The following is a 16,376-nucleotide window of genomic DNA, read 5'->3' on the forward strand; positions in this document are numbered from 1 at the left end:
GGAAGAACTTCGAACCTGTTTCTGTCTATGGAGACGCATTTGATTGAGTTCTGTGATTATTATTTGGGACCAAAAAACAAGTACCCCACTGCTGTCTAGCTCCTCTGTTTAGAAGCAGGAGTTAAATTGTGCAGTGCTAATTGCCTTGTCTGCTATATTTGTGTTACAGATGTTCTCTAATGTGTAACTTCTTCAGTGTATGATCCTAGGCAACTGTTTTTTCCTTAATTTGGTATTTTCAGTTGCTCTCACAATCGAATTTGTTCTTGATGCTCACCTGCTTTCCACCTGTGTTTCCCGTCTGACCATTGGTGAAATTCAACCTCATCTTGACTATTCCTTTTTATGAAAATGATAAATATGTGATGTTAGCTTCCTGCCTCAATTCCAGTGTTTTCTTCTCTGATGGCTTTCTTACGCCATTTCAGCATAACCAGATGCTCTAATTGCACTTGCTTCTTTCTCTAGTTACCTTTCCTCTTCCTTTACCCTCACTGTCTACTAGTCCTGCCCAGACCTGCATTAAAGTTTCCTTCTTTATCTTAACTTTTCTCATGGGCTTGATGGGCACAAACTCTCCCTGTTTCTCCATCTCCTTCCCACGTCCTCACTTCACTTTTCTGTTCTTGATAGGGTGTTTTCTGGAGCCAGTCGTTCACTTTCCATTGTCCTTGAAAAGATGTCATTCTTTTCCATGTTCCAAAGTCATTTGATCACTTCCCTGCCCTTCAGAGTCTTTCTGAAGCTCCTCAGTTGGAACCTGTCTATCAGTGAGCAGAGTGGAGAGCAATCAATAGGGGTTTCCTTCAGTGAAGATTACCTTCACATCAGGTACACTTGCATGGCAAGGGGATAGTTTTTTATACACAAGTGATCTCTGCTGCTAGGCTGGAGCATGAGCGTGAGCTGTTGGCATTGCCTGGGATGGACTTGTCTCCTTACCACAAGGACAGGAATGCTGTAGACTCAACATGTAGAAAGCTTAATTCTGTGGGACATATTCCATGATAGGACTGATTTAGAAGGAATTTTGGAGTCTGACCTAATAATTATACTTACTTTCAATAATTACATTACTTTTTCAAATCCCTGTTGCCTTTTGATGACACCAAGCTGAGTGGTGCGGTTGACGTGCCTGAGGGCCAGAATGCCATTCAGAGGGACCTAGACAAGCTCAAGACATGGGCTCATGTGAAACTCATAAGGTTCAACAAGGCCAAGTGCAAGGTCCTGCACCTGGGTCGGGCCAACCCCTGGTATCAATACAGGCTGGGGATGAAGGGATTGAGAGAAGGATGTGGGGGTACTGGTGGATGAAAAGCTGGACATGAGCTGGCAATGTCCACTCGCAGCCCAGAAAGCCAACCGTATCCTGGGCTGCCTTCGAAGCAGTGTGGGAGGTGATTCTTCCCCTGTGCTTGGCTCTGGTGAGACCCAACCTGGAGTACTGCATCCAGCTCTGGGGTCCCCAGCACAACAGACACGGACCTGTTGGAGTGAGTCCAGAGGAGGGCCACAAAAATGATCAGAGGGATGGAACACCTCTACTATGAAGAAAGGCTGAGAGAGTTGGGGTTGTTCAGCCCAGAGAAGAGAAAGCTCTGGGGACACATTATAGTGGCCTTTCAATACTTAAAGAGGGCTTATAAGGAAGATGGGGACAAACTTTTTAGTAGGGCCTGTAGCAATAAGACAAGGGGTAATGGTTTTAAACTAAAAAGAGGGTAGATTCAGGCGAGACGTAAGGAAGACATTGTTTACAATGAGGGTGTTGAAACACTGGCACAGGTTGCCCAGAGAGGTGGTAGATGCCCCATCCCTAGAAACATTCAAGGTCAGGTTGAACGGGGCTCTGAGCCACCTGATCTAGTTGAAGATGTCCCTGCTCATTGCAGGGCAGGGTGGACTAGGTGGCCTTTAAAGGTCCTTTCCAACCCAAACCATTCTATGATTCTATAATGTTGAAGCTCCATGCAGGACAGCATGAGCTGTGCCTTCTATCCCCACCCGCAGTAGTGTGTGTGATGTGCAAAACTTTAACAGAGCTGTTTATATGAGGATGGTGATGCAGCCTGTTATGTATCTACATTTTTTTTATGGATTATAACTGCTCCATCTGCATAGCAGCCCTCCAGGCACTGGAAAGGAGGAGGTAAATATTTTCAGAATTAGTACTAGGTCTGCAGTGAGTCAGCAGCAACACCTGGATTATAGCACTCAGAAATTTGCCAGGCTGTACCCTTAATTTTTTGCTGAGCTCCTGTTTTATTCTATCTTTTTTTTTTTTAGCTGATTTTGCTGACATACACATCTGTGCATGCTCATTTTTATCTTCACTGTTTCAGGTCTGTTGTCCCTGTGCCTCAGATATTATGAGCCAGTTCACTAAGCCCAAGGGCTTGATGTGAAAATTGTTTGTGATTAGATGGTTTAATCAATTTCTTACAACTCATATTTGTAAAAGGACAGTTTGAACTTTGACATTTCCATATCCTCATGTTTCCCTTTCCTTCTTTAACAGCCCTTTGCTGTGGTCCGGGTGTGGGTATAGTTTGATCCTGTTGGTTGCAAGTAGTTGCTCAACATGGATTAAAAACACAGCGCCCTGCATAGTAAATAATCCCATGCACACTGTGTGGGATCAGACGAGACTCCGCTGGATCCCTGTTCTCTTCCAGAAGGAGTTTAACAGCTCTCATTCTCTCCAACGACTGCGCACTGAAAATAAATCCCAGCTCTGCTTTCTCATGCAAGCTCAAACAATTCTCGGTGTCTGTCTCCTGGAAATTTTCTTTTGGTGTTTCTGTTGCACACATGCCCCAAGCCAGAAAAGGGCTTGCAGATAAATATTTTTATCATGCATGCTAACAAATACTTGCTTTGAAATTTCAGAAGTGAACTAAGTGAAAACCTGTTTTCATCAGGCAGCTGAGAGGCTCCTAGACAACCTGCCAAGTGCTGAGTTCCTACCATTTCTCTCAGAGGCAATAGAAGTGATCCAGAAGGGGCACAAATATTTTTAGAACAGAAAGAAAACACATCGCTTCTTCCCCTGCCTCTCATTTTTCAGCCCTGAAACAGATACGTATTTGCTAAAGTTGTCCAAAAAACGTTTTACATCCAGCTGAGGGGAAAACGTGTGCCAGATTTGCAGTGTGATAGGTAAGAGTCTGGCAGGGTCGCGCAAGTTTTAAAGATGACCTTTTGCAGTGAAAGCAGTTGTCCAAACTTAACGACAGCTGCGGTTTAGAATATTGCTTGTTTAATTAAGTTAGCTTTATAAAATATGGCAATTACTCTGGTGTACATTCAGAATTTAAAAGCAACAATTATACTAATTGAGGCAATCTCAATAAAAGACTCTACCCCCCAAATGAAAACCCGCAATCATGGTAGAGAGTAATCCTCCCAGCCTTCATCAAGAGCGTGAGGAAATCAATAGGGTTTGCTGTGTGTTTTTGGAGGTAATCAAATCCCTGGGCTGCTCGACCAGAATGGGGAAGAATGAGTTCCTCAAGCAGGGTCCGTCTCCAAGCACATCTTGGCAGCAATCCTGCGTTGTTTAAAGCATGAGGACTGTTAGCTGAAGGTCAATTGCAGCTGTGGAGGACTGACATGAGAAACCAGACCCAGGGCTGGGCCATCTGTAAGAGCAGAGTCGTGTCCCCGGCGTTCTGGGCACAGCATTGGGCAGGTGTCTGGTTGGAGTGCAGGATGGGTCCAGGTGGTGAAGCCTCTGGAAAGCTGCTCCATGCCAAGGTTTCCCATCGCAAAGCACTGAGGACATGTGGGAGGTGGTGGCGGTGGTGCCTGGGAAGTCAGTCTCTGGAGAGAAACTATAGCTACTTTCCTGGCTTTTGGGGGCTTTTTTGGGGGCCACAGTTGGAAGAAGATCTGGCTTGCGGTCTCTCAAGATACATACCCTGTCCTTTTGAAACATCATGGGTGAAAGGGTGAATAAAATGCAAACTAAGAGGCTAGCAGTGAGGTTTTTTTGTTCAAAATGCAAAGGAAAAGGTGCTCCAAGGAAATGGAGGAAGAGCGTGGAAGGACGTGTATAAAGCAGTAGGAGAGCAGGGGTGGTGTGGCGTTGCGAAGGTCAGGTTTCATGCGGACAGAGGCACGAAGGAAACAGGGTAAAGGGCCAACTAGTTCATCAGGGTTAAGAAGCCAACTCTTGAGCTGAAAAGCCAGTGTTTAGCAGCCAGGAAGGAGGTTAGACAAGGGGCGGGGGGAGGTAATATGGAGTGAGCAAGGTCAGCAGGCAATGCGAAGCCTCAAAGATAAGAATATCATAAGATGAGAGCTCTTAGAAAGTGAAGAAATGCTCAAATTAAGAGCATGGATGGCAGGCTGAGCCATAGACTGAGATACAAGTTGTGATGGGTCTGGAAACAGGAGTGAGGGATTTGTTGTGTTCTCTAACTTTGTTTGGGGGGGGGATGGAATTCATTTTCTTGGCGTCTTCGGTTAGAGCCAAGGACAAAGCTTGTGGCGCATGAACTGGGAGATCAGAAAGGTGCAAAAGCCTCTGGAGCATAATCCTTTCTAACCAGGCAATGTTTGCTATGACATATGTATTTGTTTCAGTAAATAGTAGCTTTTTCCTTGAATGTGTTTTACAGAAGGAAGTTCTCCATCCACTCTTAGTTTCTATTCAGATATGGGTGTCATGTGGAGGGGAGGGTGGTGTTTATACCCTCCTAAACAGCATGGAGCTTGGATGTCTTGCTAGGGCCACCTACTTTAAATGAGAGCAGCCCTTCCCCATCCTGATGAGCTGAAGCTGTTCGCATCCACAGAGTATCTGGCACATTATTTCAACAGGCTGCTGTTCTTCTGGTGTCTTTACATAACGCCAAGAAATACAAAATGCTATTTCTGTGCGTCCCCTAAATGTAGCAGCTGAAAATGGGTCAGTACGTCTTGTTCAAAGGAAAAAAGTTGGCATATGGGTGAGAGGGAAGCTGTAAAAGCCTGTAAGGGGGGACTGAGGCAGGCTTACCATGAACAAAAAAGGAAGACAGGATAAAAGTTCAAGGGGGATTTGCCAGATATTTCCATCCCTTCTGGGTCTAGCATTTTTGTGATTATTGCCTCTTTAATGGGATGCTTTATTTTTGCCTCATCATTAACCTCAGGAAACCTAGGTGGTTGAGCAGAGCACAGAGAAAATGAAAAAGGAACTGGAGAGCAGAAATGCCAAAATTAGGAGAGGCAGAGTGCACGAGGACTCCTGCCGTGCTTTGATTTCTGCTGCCTTATGCCTCAAATGGTTTTACAAAGCGATTTCCTGTGTGCTTTGCAACACGTGATGGAGGCTTATGCTGAACATTTGAGACAAAAAAATCCCTCAGAGTTTGTTCTGCAGACTGTGCTTCAGAGGTGGAGGTCCTGGAGCCCCCGTGCCCCCAGCACACTCCGCCCTGGGATGCTCTGGCTGGGCCAGGCTGCAGCCCAAGATGGTGGTGCGGTGCAAAAGCAGTCCCTGCTTGGCTGGAAATGCCGATGCCTATGAAGCATCTTGTCTGTAGCACTCTCCTGCAAAGTAAGCGAGCAACACACAGCAGTGCTTTCTGAATGGCAGCGGCTCTTGGGACAGAGAGGCACAGTTTGACCTTCTCTTCAGAACAAGTTTTCTCTTTGAAAGTCTGTTCTTTTTAGGAGTGTGATTTCCACACCCCCCCCCCTTTTTTTTTAAGCTGTCCTTTTGTTGTTGTTGTTGTTGTTGTTGTTGTTCTCATTAGAAACTCTGCTTCTCCAGGAATGTGCAAGTCTTAAAAAAGTGCCTGGCTTCAACGAAGCCAGGGTGAAGGCTGCGCAGGAGGTGGTGCATGCGATCCTGTGTGGGCTGTGCAGCAGGGTGCTCGTTGCTGAGGCTCGCGTTTTGGGTAACCTTGGGACTCTACAAGAGGCTTTCAGAGCCTTCCAACATTTTGCTCTTAACTATTTATATTTTAGTATTACTATTGCAGAGGGGAATAATAATGCTGTCATTCCTTCTGTAGGAAACAACCCCCCCAAAGTGACAACTTCTTTTAAAGTGTTTTAGTCCAAATCACAACAAAAAATCATTAAGTAATTCTAAGCCATATAAAATACTACTTTTTTTTTTTGAGGGGGGTAGTGCGTCCATGTTTCTGAAGCAAAGCAATCCTCATTTCTAAATAACTCCTTCCTTTCTCTCATGGCCACCTCTCAGCTTACCCCCAACCTCAGCACTTTCTCGACTCACTGCATATTTCCCCTGCCTACATTTCGGAGGCAGCTGCGAGCTCCCAGTTAAAAAGGTGAGGTGTTTTTTCCGCTGCCAGGAGTTGGTGGCCTTCTCTGGTATATCCCCCCCCCAGCGCCATCTGCCTTCTGGGGAGCGTTCTCTCCCGTGCAAGACCATGCCACGGCATGGTCCTTGTATGACCAAGATTTAGCATCTCCAAGTAGCACTTTGTTCTTAAAAACCTATTTTCCATGGCAAATGGGTGATGGCAACAAAAGGTAAGCCCCAAAGGTATACTAGAACCCTATGACAAAAAAGGCTGAAAGATCCCCACTTTGTAAAATGCGAAGCTGGGTCCTTCTGACATCAGTAAAAGCTTTGCCATGGTCTTCAGTGAAGCCAGGGTTTTGACTTCAGTGTGCATCTGCCCTCCTGGGTTTTGGCTGGCAACAAAAGCAGGGATGAGCATCTTTGCTACAGTACTTCCAGCTCAACCTGCATCATCGTATAAGAAAAGAAGTTGCAACAGTTTGAATCTCGTGGAATTTCTGAGATGAGTTTTAGAGCAGAAAGTTTGTAACTGACCCTTAATTGCTCAAAGGTTCAGTTTGGAAAGTGGTGTGTTTGGTAGAATTTTTTAGGTTAGCTTAATAATCGTGGTGGGGATGTGTCGGGGTGGTTTGGGGGGATGCGTTTTCAACAGTAAATCACTTTATAATGGCTTATAACTGAAATCCTGAATATTCAGTAGTTGAGCAATACCTGTGTGATTTAGCAAATGCTCTGCAGTAGTATTTTTGAAACACAAAAAAATCTAAACATGACTTTACATGTCAAGCTAATATTTGGAATAAGAGATTAAACAAAAGCTGTCTTACGATTCATTTTTTCACATAAGAAACTATTTTAGTTTTTTGCTTGCTATCTTTATGATTTGCTAAGGAAAAAGAAAAGTTCTTTGAAGAGAGTTAAGCAGTTGATCAGTGATTTCATCACTCCTTTTCTTTCCTCTTTCAGTGCATTCGTGGAAGAAAAGCAACTCTAGAAGAGCTGCAGACAGTTCACTCAGAAGCCCATACGCTGCTGTACGGCACAAACCCTCTGAACAGACAGAAACTGGACAGCAAGAAACTTCTAGGTATTGTTGCTGGGGGACAGAGGAGGGTGTCCCTTTCCGACCTCCAGCTCTCCCACTACTGTCCTCAGCCCTTGCTCTGGCAAACACTTAGCAGTAGCAGTATGAAAGGGGGGACATGGGGCTCCCTCCATCCTCAGCTCTGGGCAGTTCCCAAGAGGATTCTTCCCACCTCCATTCAACGTCTGCTTGAGAGCCCTGCAAGATATATCTCCCTTTCTTCAGGTAGATCCCTAAACCCTAGGTAGCTAAACTTCCTTTATTTGATATCTCCAAAACCTTAAACGAGGTTTCCCTCAGGAGGAAAGGTAATTCAGAGGTTTTATTTTATGCTTGGACACTCTTCTCTGCATGTTAGTTATCCGTTGCTAGGTAAGAGCTGGAATACCCTCCTAAGGACCTGGATCTGCAGCACCAACCAGCTACATAGACATCAACAAATAGCTGGCAGTTTTGTATGGGTAATTGGCAGTTTTGTATGGGTAATCTGCAAGAGAGATGCATAAGCCTCTTAGATAGTCTTACATTTGTTTAATTTGGAGTAAGATTTTTATACCCTTCACTGGGGACTGGATCTTCCTGAAACAGCGCTGCATCTGTCGTAAAATATAGACATTTTCCCCTGCAAAAAATCTAGGGGATGGTTGTTAACATAACCAACCCCCCATAGCAACCAAACCACGCTGATTTTAACACCTTACCTCCATGGAGACATCATCTTCTCCCTTTACTTTCTGCCTTTCTGCAGTAGTAGGTGATAGGCTGGAGGGGCAGTTTGGCAGGTTCTCACGTGGGGATCCGCAAAAAGACAGTTCTGGAACCTAGAAGCTGAGAAAGTTTATTTGGGGATTAGCTTGACTTTGGATGATATAAAAAGAGGATTAACTTGATGGCCTGCATGATGTAGTAGTCACAGCAAAAGAGCTGGAAAGATTTTGCAACATATTCAGTATGTACATTAGACCCCCACAGAGGAAAGCTATTAGCCAGTTGTTTAAACATGCAATTAGCACAGTATTTATAGCTAACTTACCACCTCTTTAAAACCCAGAGAAAGGAAAAGTAGACACCTCTGGCTGAATGATAGCACAATTAGTATGTAAAGTTTAAAGAATTCATGATGTCGTATCCTTGGTAGTGTAAAACTCTCACTTTGCGTAAGGCGTATCCACCAGTCCAAAGAAACAGTGTGTAAATCTTCCCCGGTAGGTCTGAGAAGGCTCCTCATTTGCAGTTGCACCACCTTCATGTTGACTGATATCTCTGCAATTTCTTGAACCATAGCATTGAAGGTGCATGGAGGACCTGTGTCCTGACCATCTGCTGCAGTGGGATCCAGGCAGTCCTCCAGCATCTGACCTTTTGGCTTCACCAGCCTGCAGCAGGCAGGATTAACACCCTGCCTCTGGCAGTGGTCATCATCTACCTGGAGGGGCTGAGCAGGCAGTGGGTCACCTTAACCCCCTCTCCTTTCAGAGATAGCCCTTGCAAGATATGTTTTTAGCCTGGACTGTGATAACACTGAGTGTTTCCAGCTCATTCAAATGTCAGTTCCTCTTGAGATACATTTTGTTCCCCCTTTGACTCTTGCCACAATCTGTATCAATAGTTCCACAGATACATTTGGAGATACAAACAGTTTATTTAGTTAATACTGGATTTGGGGATACCCAGGTTTTGCTGAACCATTCCTGGTGGCCTGTTTAGAGAAACTGAAGGAGGAGAAACTCTTGCTCTACCTGTGTGTACTTAAGCAGTTTTGCTGTGTGTTCCCCATGTCTTTAATCACTCATTTTATAATGTCTGTAGAGATCAAGATTATTCCTATAGTGAAGAGAAATAATTCTAATACGTGAGCGTATTCCAGTGCAAAATGTTGCCTGTTTGGGTGCAATTTGCAAAGAAGATGGAGCTGTCAAAGAGCTGCAGCCATAGGCAGAAGGTCACGTCCCCAGGATCTCCAGTAGAGAGGGCTTTCCAGTAGCTCTTAGTTGAACTTAGACCTTGTTTCCTAAACCCGCTTGGCACCATTTTAGCCTTGAGTTGCTAGCAGGGGGACTTGCTGCCAGCTCGCCTGACCATCTTTGCCCAGACAGCAGTAGACTGCCTCTTCCTGTTGCTTGGTTGTCCTCCCATTGCACACCCTCCCATGCACGGGCTGCAACTGGCACTGACACTTGTGCCGAGCACCAAGCTTGGAGGAAGAGCAAACAGCTTCACTGTTCAGCGTGGCTGCCAGTCATCTCACCAGGGCAGAAGAAAAATAAGCTGACAGCTTGACAGCCAGGGGTCCGGAAGGACAGCACGGTGAGCCAAAATGTCAAGAGGAGTGAGCCTGGCTGGGATGTCTGCATAGCACCCAGGGAGAAGTTCTCCTTTGGGAGCAGGGCAGGACGGGCAATGTTGGCCCTAAAACCAGTTCGTTAACTTGATGGCTTCCACAGTGCTGGACCTGAGGAAACATTAAGAGCCACTGATGTGTTGAGAAAACCTCCCTGAAAAAACTCACATTTATGTATAGAGGTGAACAAGCCTGTAAGCAGCCCCATCTTCAGCCATCCTCTCCTGTTGAGAGTTTAAAAGGCTTTTAAGTTTACAAAACAGCTTTGTGGGGTTCTTCTAAATATGTTAGAGCATAAATGTATGGCAGGTTTGAAGTCTGAGACCAAAGCTTTGTGTGAGGTTCACATATGCAAATAGAAGTTTGTTAGACCTGAGTGTCTTGACATGTGAACGGCTCTGGTGGCTGACTCCGTATAAACTCTTTGCCTTTGATATGTCTATGAAGAAGAAAAAGCATGAGAAACCTCAAGCTAAAAGGAAGAGCTTGTAAAGCTGGGAGATGAAAACATGGGATGTTTCTTTTTAAGCTTCTGCAAATGATAAGGGGGATGTCCCTTCATCTGGCAGTTCTTTAGGAGAAAGCAGGAAGGGGGTAAATCGTTCCTTTTTTTCAGAATTGTAAGCAGGCGTCATTGTGGCACTGCTGATTACTTTTACTTCTACAGTTGTCCTGTAGTTCGTTACTGCTGAACCTTACTCCTTTCTCACAGAGTGCCCTTCTTTACATGTGTAGAAGAGACTTGCAGCGGAAGCCCATCACTGATGTCAACGTTACTTTCCCCAGAGGACCCTGAGCATAACAAAGATTTGCTGCGCTGTATTTTATCAGGCGGGTTTGAAGGTGGTGGCCTTCAAGGCAGGTTGCACAACTCTACCCCTGGAAGTGTTGCTAAAGCCCTTGAAAGTCTGAGGAGGAAAAATATGAATCCATCTCTCATTTGACAGTGTAAAGCTTTGGAACCTGTTGAACAAGTTTAAACTTAGGCACATAAGGCTGCTTTTAATTTGTGGAGAGCAATCATAAATTGTTGTCAAGAAGATAAATATCGAAATAATGGGTGGATTAGCAGTGAAAGATGTGACAGGAGGTCCAAGGCAGGATGATCCAAGAACTTTCATGTGGATCTAATCAAAGAGTGAATCTCGCTGTGCACTCAGATTAATAATACAGATGCATTAACTCCGCTTTCAGTCGCAGCGGTAACGTATGTGTCTGCAATGCATTTGACACCAGCATGGTCCTCAGTAATGTCTGTCTGCTGTCATGGCTAATTCACACTCTACAAAGCTGGTAGTTAGCATTTAAAGGAATTTATTCTTTCACTATAGACATGACCAGAACAAGAACCTGGTTTGGTGGGGGGAAAAAAACCTCAACCCAGTTTATTTCACTGTTAGTTTCATTAACTTTAAATACGTCTCAAGTAAATGAATCTTGGGCAACGTACTCCAGATCTGTTACAGTGTCTGCATGCACATATCTCCTTCTCCCTCTTTGCCTGTGGTGCGTAGACATGGTATCCAAGTCATACACGTTAGGGTGGTGATGGATATGAGACAGCATGTTCTTGTTTCAGTACACCCTTTATAAACCTGCAGAATTTTGAATGGAGGATAATTGGCTCATATGCAAGCCCAGAAAGTGATGTTACAATTCTTACAGATGCAAAATTAGCCCCACAGATGATTTTCTATATTTTTCTCAATTTCTTAACGTTGGGTTTGCTTTTTCAGTCAAAATACATTTTCTTTGCTTGCCACCAGTTTATTTTTTGTCTTCCTCTTTTATGAATCTCATACGCTCCAAAATCTTCTAGTAACTGCAGATGACTGATAATTAGGGTGGTTTTATGATTTCCTATCCTCCTTCATTTGAAAGGGGTTAAAATGTTCATCTGAGAAGACATGCTGAGCATCTCAATCATTTATAGTCATCATGACCACTTGAAATGTAGGACAGCACACAAACCTTGCATAAAAAAATAAGTGATTTATAGAAGGCTTTTACATTGGAAAGTCTTTTAAACAAGGCCAAGGATTTACACTGTGTATGTATATGTTGTAATGTAGCAGGTTTGGCTGTGTGTTTTCTGAAAATCACAAGAAAACCCCAGTCTGTTACTGTGTTTGGAAAGATTGCAGCATTGCCATAAAATTGGACCAAAATCTGGTGAACTTTGACTTTTTGACTTACAGGATCCGTTTTTTTTCTACAGGTTCTCTAACGTCGATGTTTGTCAGGCTTCCTTGTGGTGGTGTCGGGGTGAGTACTCTCTTTAATGTGTAAATAATGTCCTGTTTGTTCTCCCAGTCCCATTGGTAACAAAAATTGTTGCTTTGCATTCCATCAAGTGGGTAATTGCAACCAGATGTTACCCATAAACAGGGTCTGCCTGGGGTGCGGGGTTGCAGCGACAGCCTCACGTGCCTTTCTTCAAAAGCAGGGTGAAGATTCTTAAACTACTTTGGAGAACCAAAGTGTGTGTGATATTCATAGGCATGTTTTGTCTCTGGCTTTTAGGAGGAGAAACCTCATTTCCCAGGCAGTGATATTTAATGGCTTAGACATTACTACATTTGAAAGCAACCCTTGCATCCAAAAATACTTTCTACATAGAAAGCAAGATGTGCTTTTCATGCTGCTCGTGTTGCATAGGTGTTTCATCTTCAGTATTTGTACTTCAGAGCTGCCTGCCTCCTAGCGCAGGTGGAAAACATATTAATAAAATAGTGATACTGAAGGACAATATTTGGGAAGTTCCTGTAAACAGTAAGTTGTTGCATTTGTGTCTGGGCTACATTAGTGTCCTTAAATGAAATGTCTCACAGGTTACGCAGCACAAGGGAATTGCAGCCTTCGGTATTTGGCATCTTTCATTTCTTGAGTTCCAGGACAATCACACATGGATTCTGAAGGAGGTGACTAAAATACACCTCCATCCATCATGGAAAAGCTGAACATTAGTTTCCATCTGTCAAGATTCCATATAATAAGAAGACTTCTTTTTGTTGTTGTTTGTTCCCATAAGGCTGGAAAAAAACCAAATACCATCCAAGTACCTTGTGTTGAAGGTTTGCGTTGTTGTTTTCCTTTGAAGCCTGAAAACTTGAAAGTTTTCCTTTCAAGTCAGACTTTCTGCTCTAAAGTTTCTGTGGAGGGTGACAGTACAGAAAATCTCAGAGAACAGGAAGGGTAAAGAATGAGAAGAGACAATAAAAGGCATTGTGTTTGAAAATTCACAGTGGTAGTTCTTATGCATAATTGTAGCTCGTGAGGTTGAATTTAGAGGTCTGGATTCTGTTATGTAAATGAAACAAAATTGTTTTCTTCCTGAGTCTTTGCAAAATCGCTGCTTTGAAAATTATCCCGTCAAAAAAAAAAAAAAAAAAAAAAAGAATAATCGGCGTTTATTCATACCGCCACTGCTGAGCACTTGTAGAGATATTTTATTTTGTATTGTAAATATGCTGCAGTCTCCTAATTCATGGCAAATTTTTGGCTAGAGTTTAAAAGGTTTGGATTTACTCTGCCCTGCAGTCAGGCATGCCATTCAAAGCAAAAATTATCATTTGCAAATGAAGACTGAATGGTAACAAGTAGAGACAGTGCCTGAGCCTCGCGCAGTCCCAGAAGTCTTGCATTAAATCCTAAATCAAGGCAGGAAGCGCCACAGTGCTGGTATTATCGATAGGCTCGTAATAAAGATAGCGTTTGCAGTTAACTTGCTGGTCGGTTGTCTCCACAGACCCTTAAATACTAGAAACATTTGCTGACTTCTGTACAGTGTTTTAGCAATCCTAACATATAATTTTCACGTTTTCTAGGAAAAGCTTTTTAAAACCAGTAATTTATTAGTAATCAACTACATGATAGTCAGATTTTTCGTAAAAATGGCTTTCTGTTGTTTTTCTTCCTTTTCCTTCCCCAGTTACCTCAGGATACAGTGCCGACTATTTGTGTACTTCTGCTGCTTTCATGGCTGGTGCAGGAAAACAGAGTCTTCACTGCTTTTGGGGTGCATATTTAGTTAGTATATACACGCCAGCCATATATTTGTAGGGAAAATGAGTCCATGGTACAGAACAATTGGCTATAGCATATTAAGCGCTTTGCACTTGTACGTGCCCTGGATGGGTTTAAGTGTAGACCATCTCCTTTGGGGTAGGAGGGATGTACAGTCATCTCACAAGGTCCTTTCAATCCCATTTTCTGCTGTCTTTCGAAGTGTGAGAATTGTCAAGAAAGCTGGCTTAGCAGCATGTTTGTTGAAGAAATAGATGGAAAACTGTAGTCTTTGTTAGCATGCCAGTTCTTTGAGACGAGTTGCTCTTCATTTGATTTGATTTGCTATGGGAAACTGTTGGATGAAGCCCTGTAGTGGGATCTTAGCTGGGGCCACAGAGCACGCCTTTCAGTAGCAGATGAAAACCAAATTATTTTCTGCACCAAAGAGGATGACAAGACATTTTTGAGATGCATGTATTACTGTTTTTTTAAGGAAATCATAAAAATATAATTAAAAAAAAAAATTAAAAATCAGAGCCCAGGGTAAAACTTCAGTTATGAAGAATTTTAGTGTAAGAGGAGGCGTAACGTGAATCTGAGAAGTTTCGGCATGTAAGTACTGCTGTGAGACTGAGTGCTTGTTATGGTATAATGAAATTATTTCAAATTGTTCTAGCAAGAGAGCTTAAGAGGTATTTTTCTGCTGTTGCTTGGCAGGCCATTTTCAGGCTGCAAGGTGGCCATATAGCTCTTTTGAGTGATGGAGTTTTGTTTAGACTCTTCCTTGTTTGAGATTGCCAGGTTGGCTGAACATTACTCATTGCTGAGCAGTAATCAGTCTCTGTTTTATCTTTTTCTTACAAGTTGAGAAGGTTGTGGAGAGGCAGCCCTGGTGCTGTAAGAAGTTTGTGTGGTCTCCAGTCACTTTGTACTGGTGAATATTTCCTGATGGTGAAAGAACATCAGGTGCATGTGATGATCAGAGCACCTGTAGGGCATCATCTTGACTACCAATGGTTTGTAGCCCAAGTTTGAAGGAGAAGGGATTTATTTCAGCAGATGTTTAATTTTCTCTGAGTTTGTCACTTAATGATAAGTGCAGTCTAGGGGATGCTTCATGGGTCTTTACATTCAGCTCACCACAACGCTAGACAGGTTTCCAGCTGGCTGACTGCTTCATAAGGAGGATTTTCCCTGGAGAGCTTGATACTGGTCTGCCAAATGCTTTCCGGGGGCAAACATGATGCCGTAAAGAAAAAAGGAAAGAAAAAAAAGTTTTCAAAAATTAGTAGAACAAGGTGGGACCAGTCTTCTTTTGGATTTATTACTGGTTAGAAGATAGGAAATAGTGGTCAGAATTACAATCCCTGAGAAATCTGTGTATTCACTGAAATGTTGCAATGCAGGGGATGGGTCAAAAGCAAGTGTCCTTTGCTGATGGTATTAAATTTATTTGGGGTCTTCAAAGCAAAAGCTGTCTGCAAAGAAATATGGATGGCGTCATGGTAACAAGAAACTAAACAGTAATGTAATAGTAATGTAACACATTAAATGCTGTGTTGGATGCAAAATAATGCTTGTGGACTGGAGGGGGACTGGCCTGGAGCAGGTGAAAGCTGAATGATTGCTGTTCCTTATAATTTGGGAGCTGAGGGTGTCAGATGAAATTACAGGCTGGAAAGCTTGAAACCAAGTCCTTCTTCTGCAAACAGTTAAACAAGGCAATTCTCTTCTGTAGGGGATGTTACTTAGATTAAAAGAATAGATGGATCTGAAAGGCAATTGTAGAGCAATTCATGGGGGAGAAGCCCATGAAGAGCTGTTAAGCGCCAGGATGAAGTTTGAAGCTTGGACAACCATGAGTTCTTTACCAGCAAGCGAGATGAAGGAAGTTAAAGAGAGTGAAGGAGCAGGAAAAATTTCAGAGCAACTAGCTTCATCACATAACACCTTTCAAACTCTCTTTAAAAACTTAAGTTGCAGTGTCTCAAAATCAATGAGAAAAAGGGTAATTTTTTTTCCCGGTGCTTGGAATCTCTTGTCTATATTCCCCCCTGCCTCCCCCCATTGGTTTGTTTTATGTGAGGAAGCCTTCACATCACTGTAGCTGACACTAACAAACCTCCTCCCATCTGCAGACGTCTGATCATAGAGGAGAGGAAGAAAGCACAGAAGCGCTTATATCAACAGATGTGAGCTCTGGTTTAAACAACAGTAATTTATTCCTGCTGATCTTTAGCAGCATCTGCAAGTATTGCAGTATTTTTACTTAGGATGTTACCTTCACTTCTCTGCAGCACACACTCTTTTCTTAATGTATGGATTATATGCACCAGAGCATTACCTAATCCAGGATAATTAGAAGAAGATTTTGGAGAAAGGAGTTTGAGCTTTGAAAAATCTGCAAAATAGTTCCAGCATACTTGCATCCAAATTCTTCAAAAAACTCAAACACTCGATCTTACAATAGCTAATAAATTTGTTTTCTTTTGTGTGTAGTATTTTCTTTTTCTATGCATGTTCTAAAAATATCCAAAGATCTAGGTCTTTAAAAGTGGGTTTGGTCTCTTCCAAAGTATGTTAGTCCATTTTTGGTTGTAAGGTCTTGATTAGAGCACATAAAAATCTTTACCTGTGCAAGCAAAGTACATTATCACAGAGCAGAGACAACAAAA

At 43.0% G+C, this 16,376-nt stretch overlaps 1 protein-coding gene across 6 annotated transcripts in view; it reads left to right on the top strand.

Annotated features, from left to right (window-relative positions):
- HDAC4 (histone deacetylase 4) overlaps positions 1-16,376 on the top strand; it is a 264,285-nt gene that overhangs the window by 213,170 nt on the left and 34,739 nt on the right. For all 6 annotated transcript variants that reach the window (XM_049806725.1, XM_049806715.1, XM_049806707.1 and 3 more), the window contains 2 exons: positions 7,235-7,355; positions 11,912-11,958. In XM_049806725.1, the coding sequence (XP_049662682.1) occupies positions 7,235-7,355; positions 11,912-11,958 (168 nt within the window). The remainder of the gene's footprint in view (positions 1-7,234; positions 7,356-11,911; positions 11,959-16,376) is intronic.

Source organism: Accipiter gentilis, chromosome 1 (assembly GCF_929443795.1).
Source record: "Accipiter gentilis chromosome 1, bAccGen1.1, whole genome shotgun sequence".
In the NCBI taxonomy this organism is placed as follows: domain Eukaryota; kingdom Metazoa; phylum Chordata; class Aves; order Accipitriformes; family Accipitridae; genus Astur; species Astur gentilis.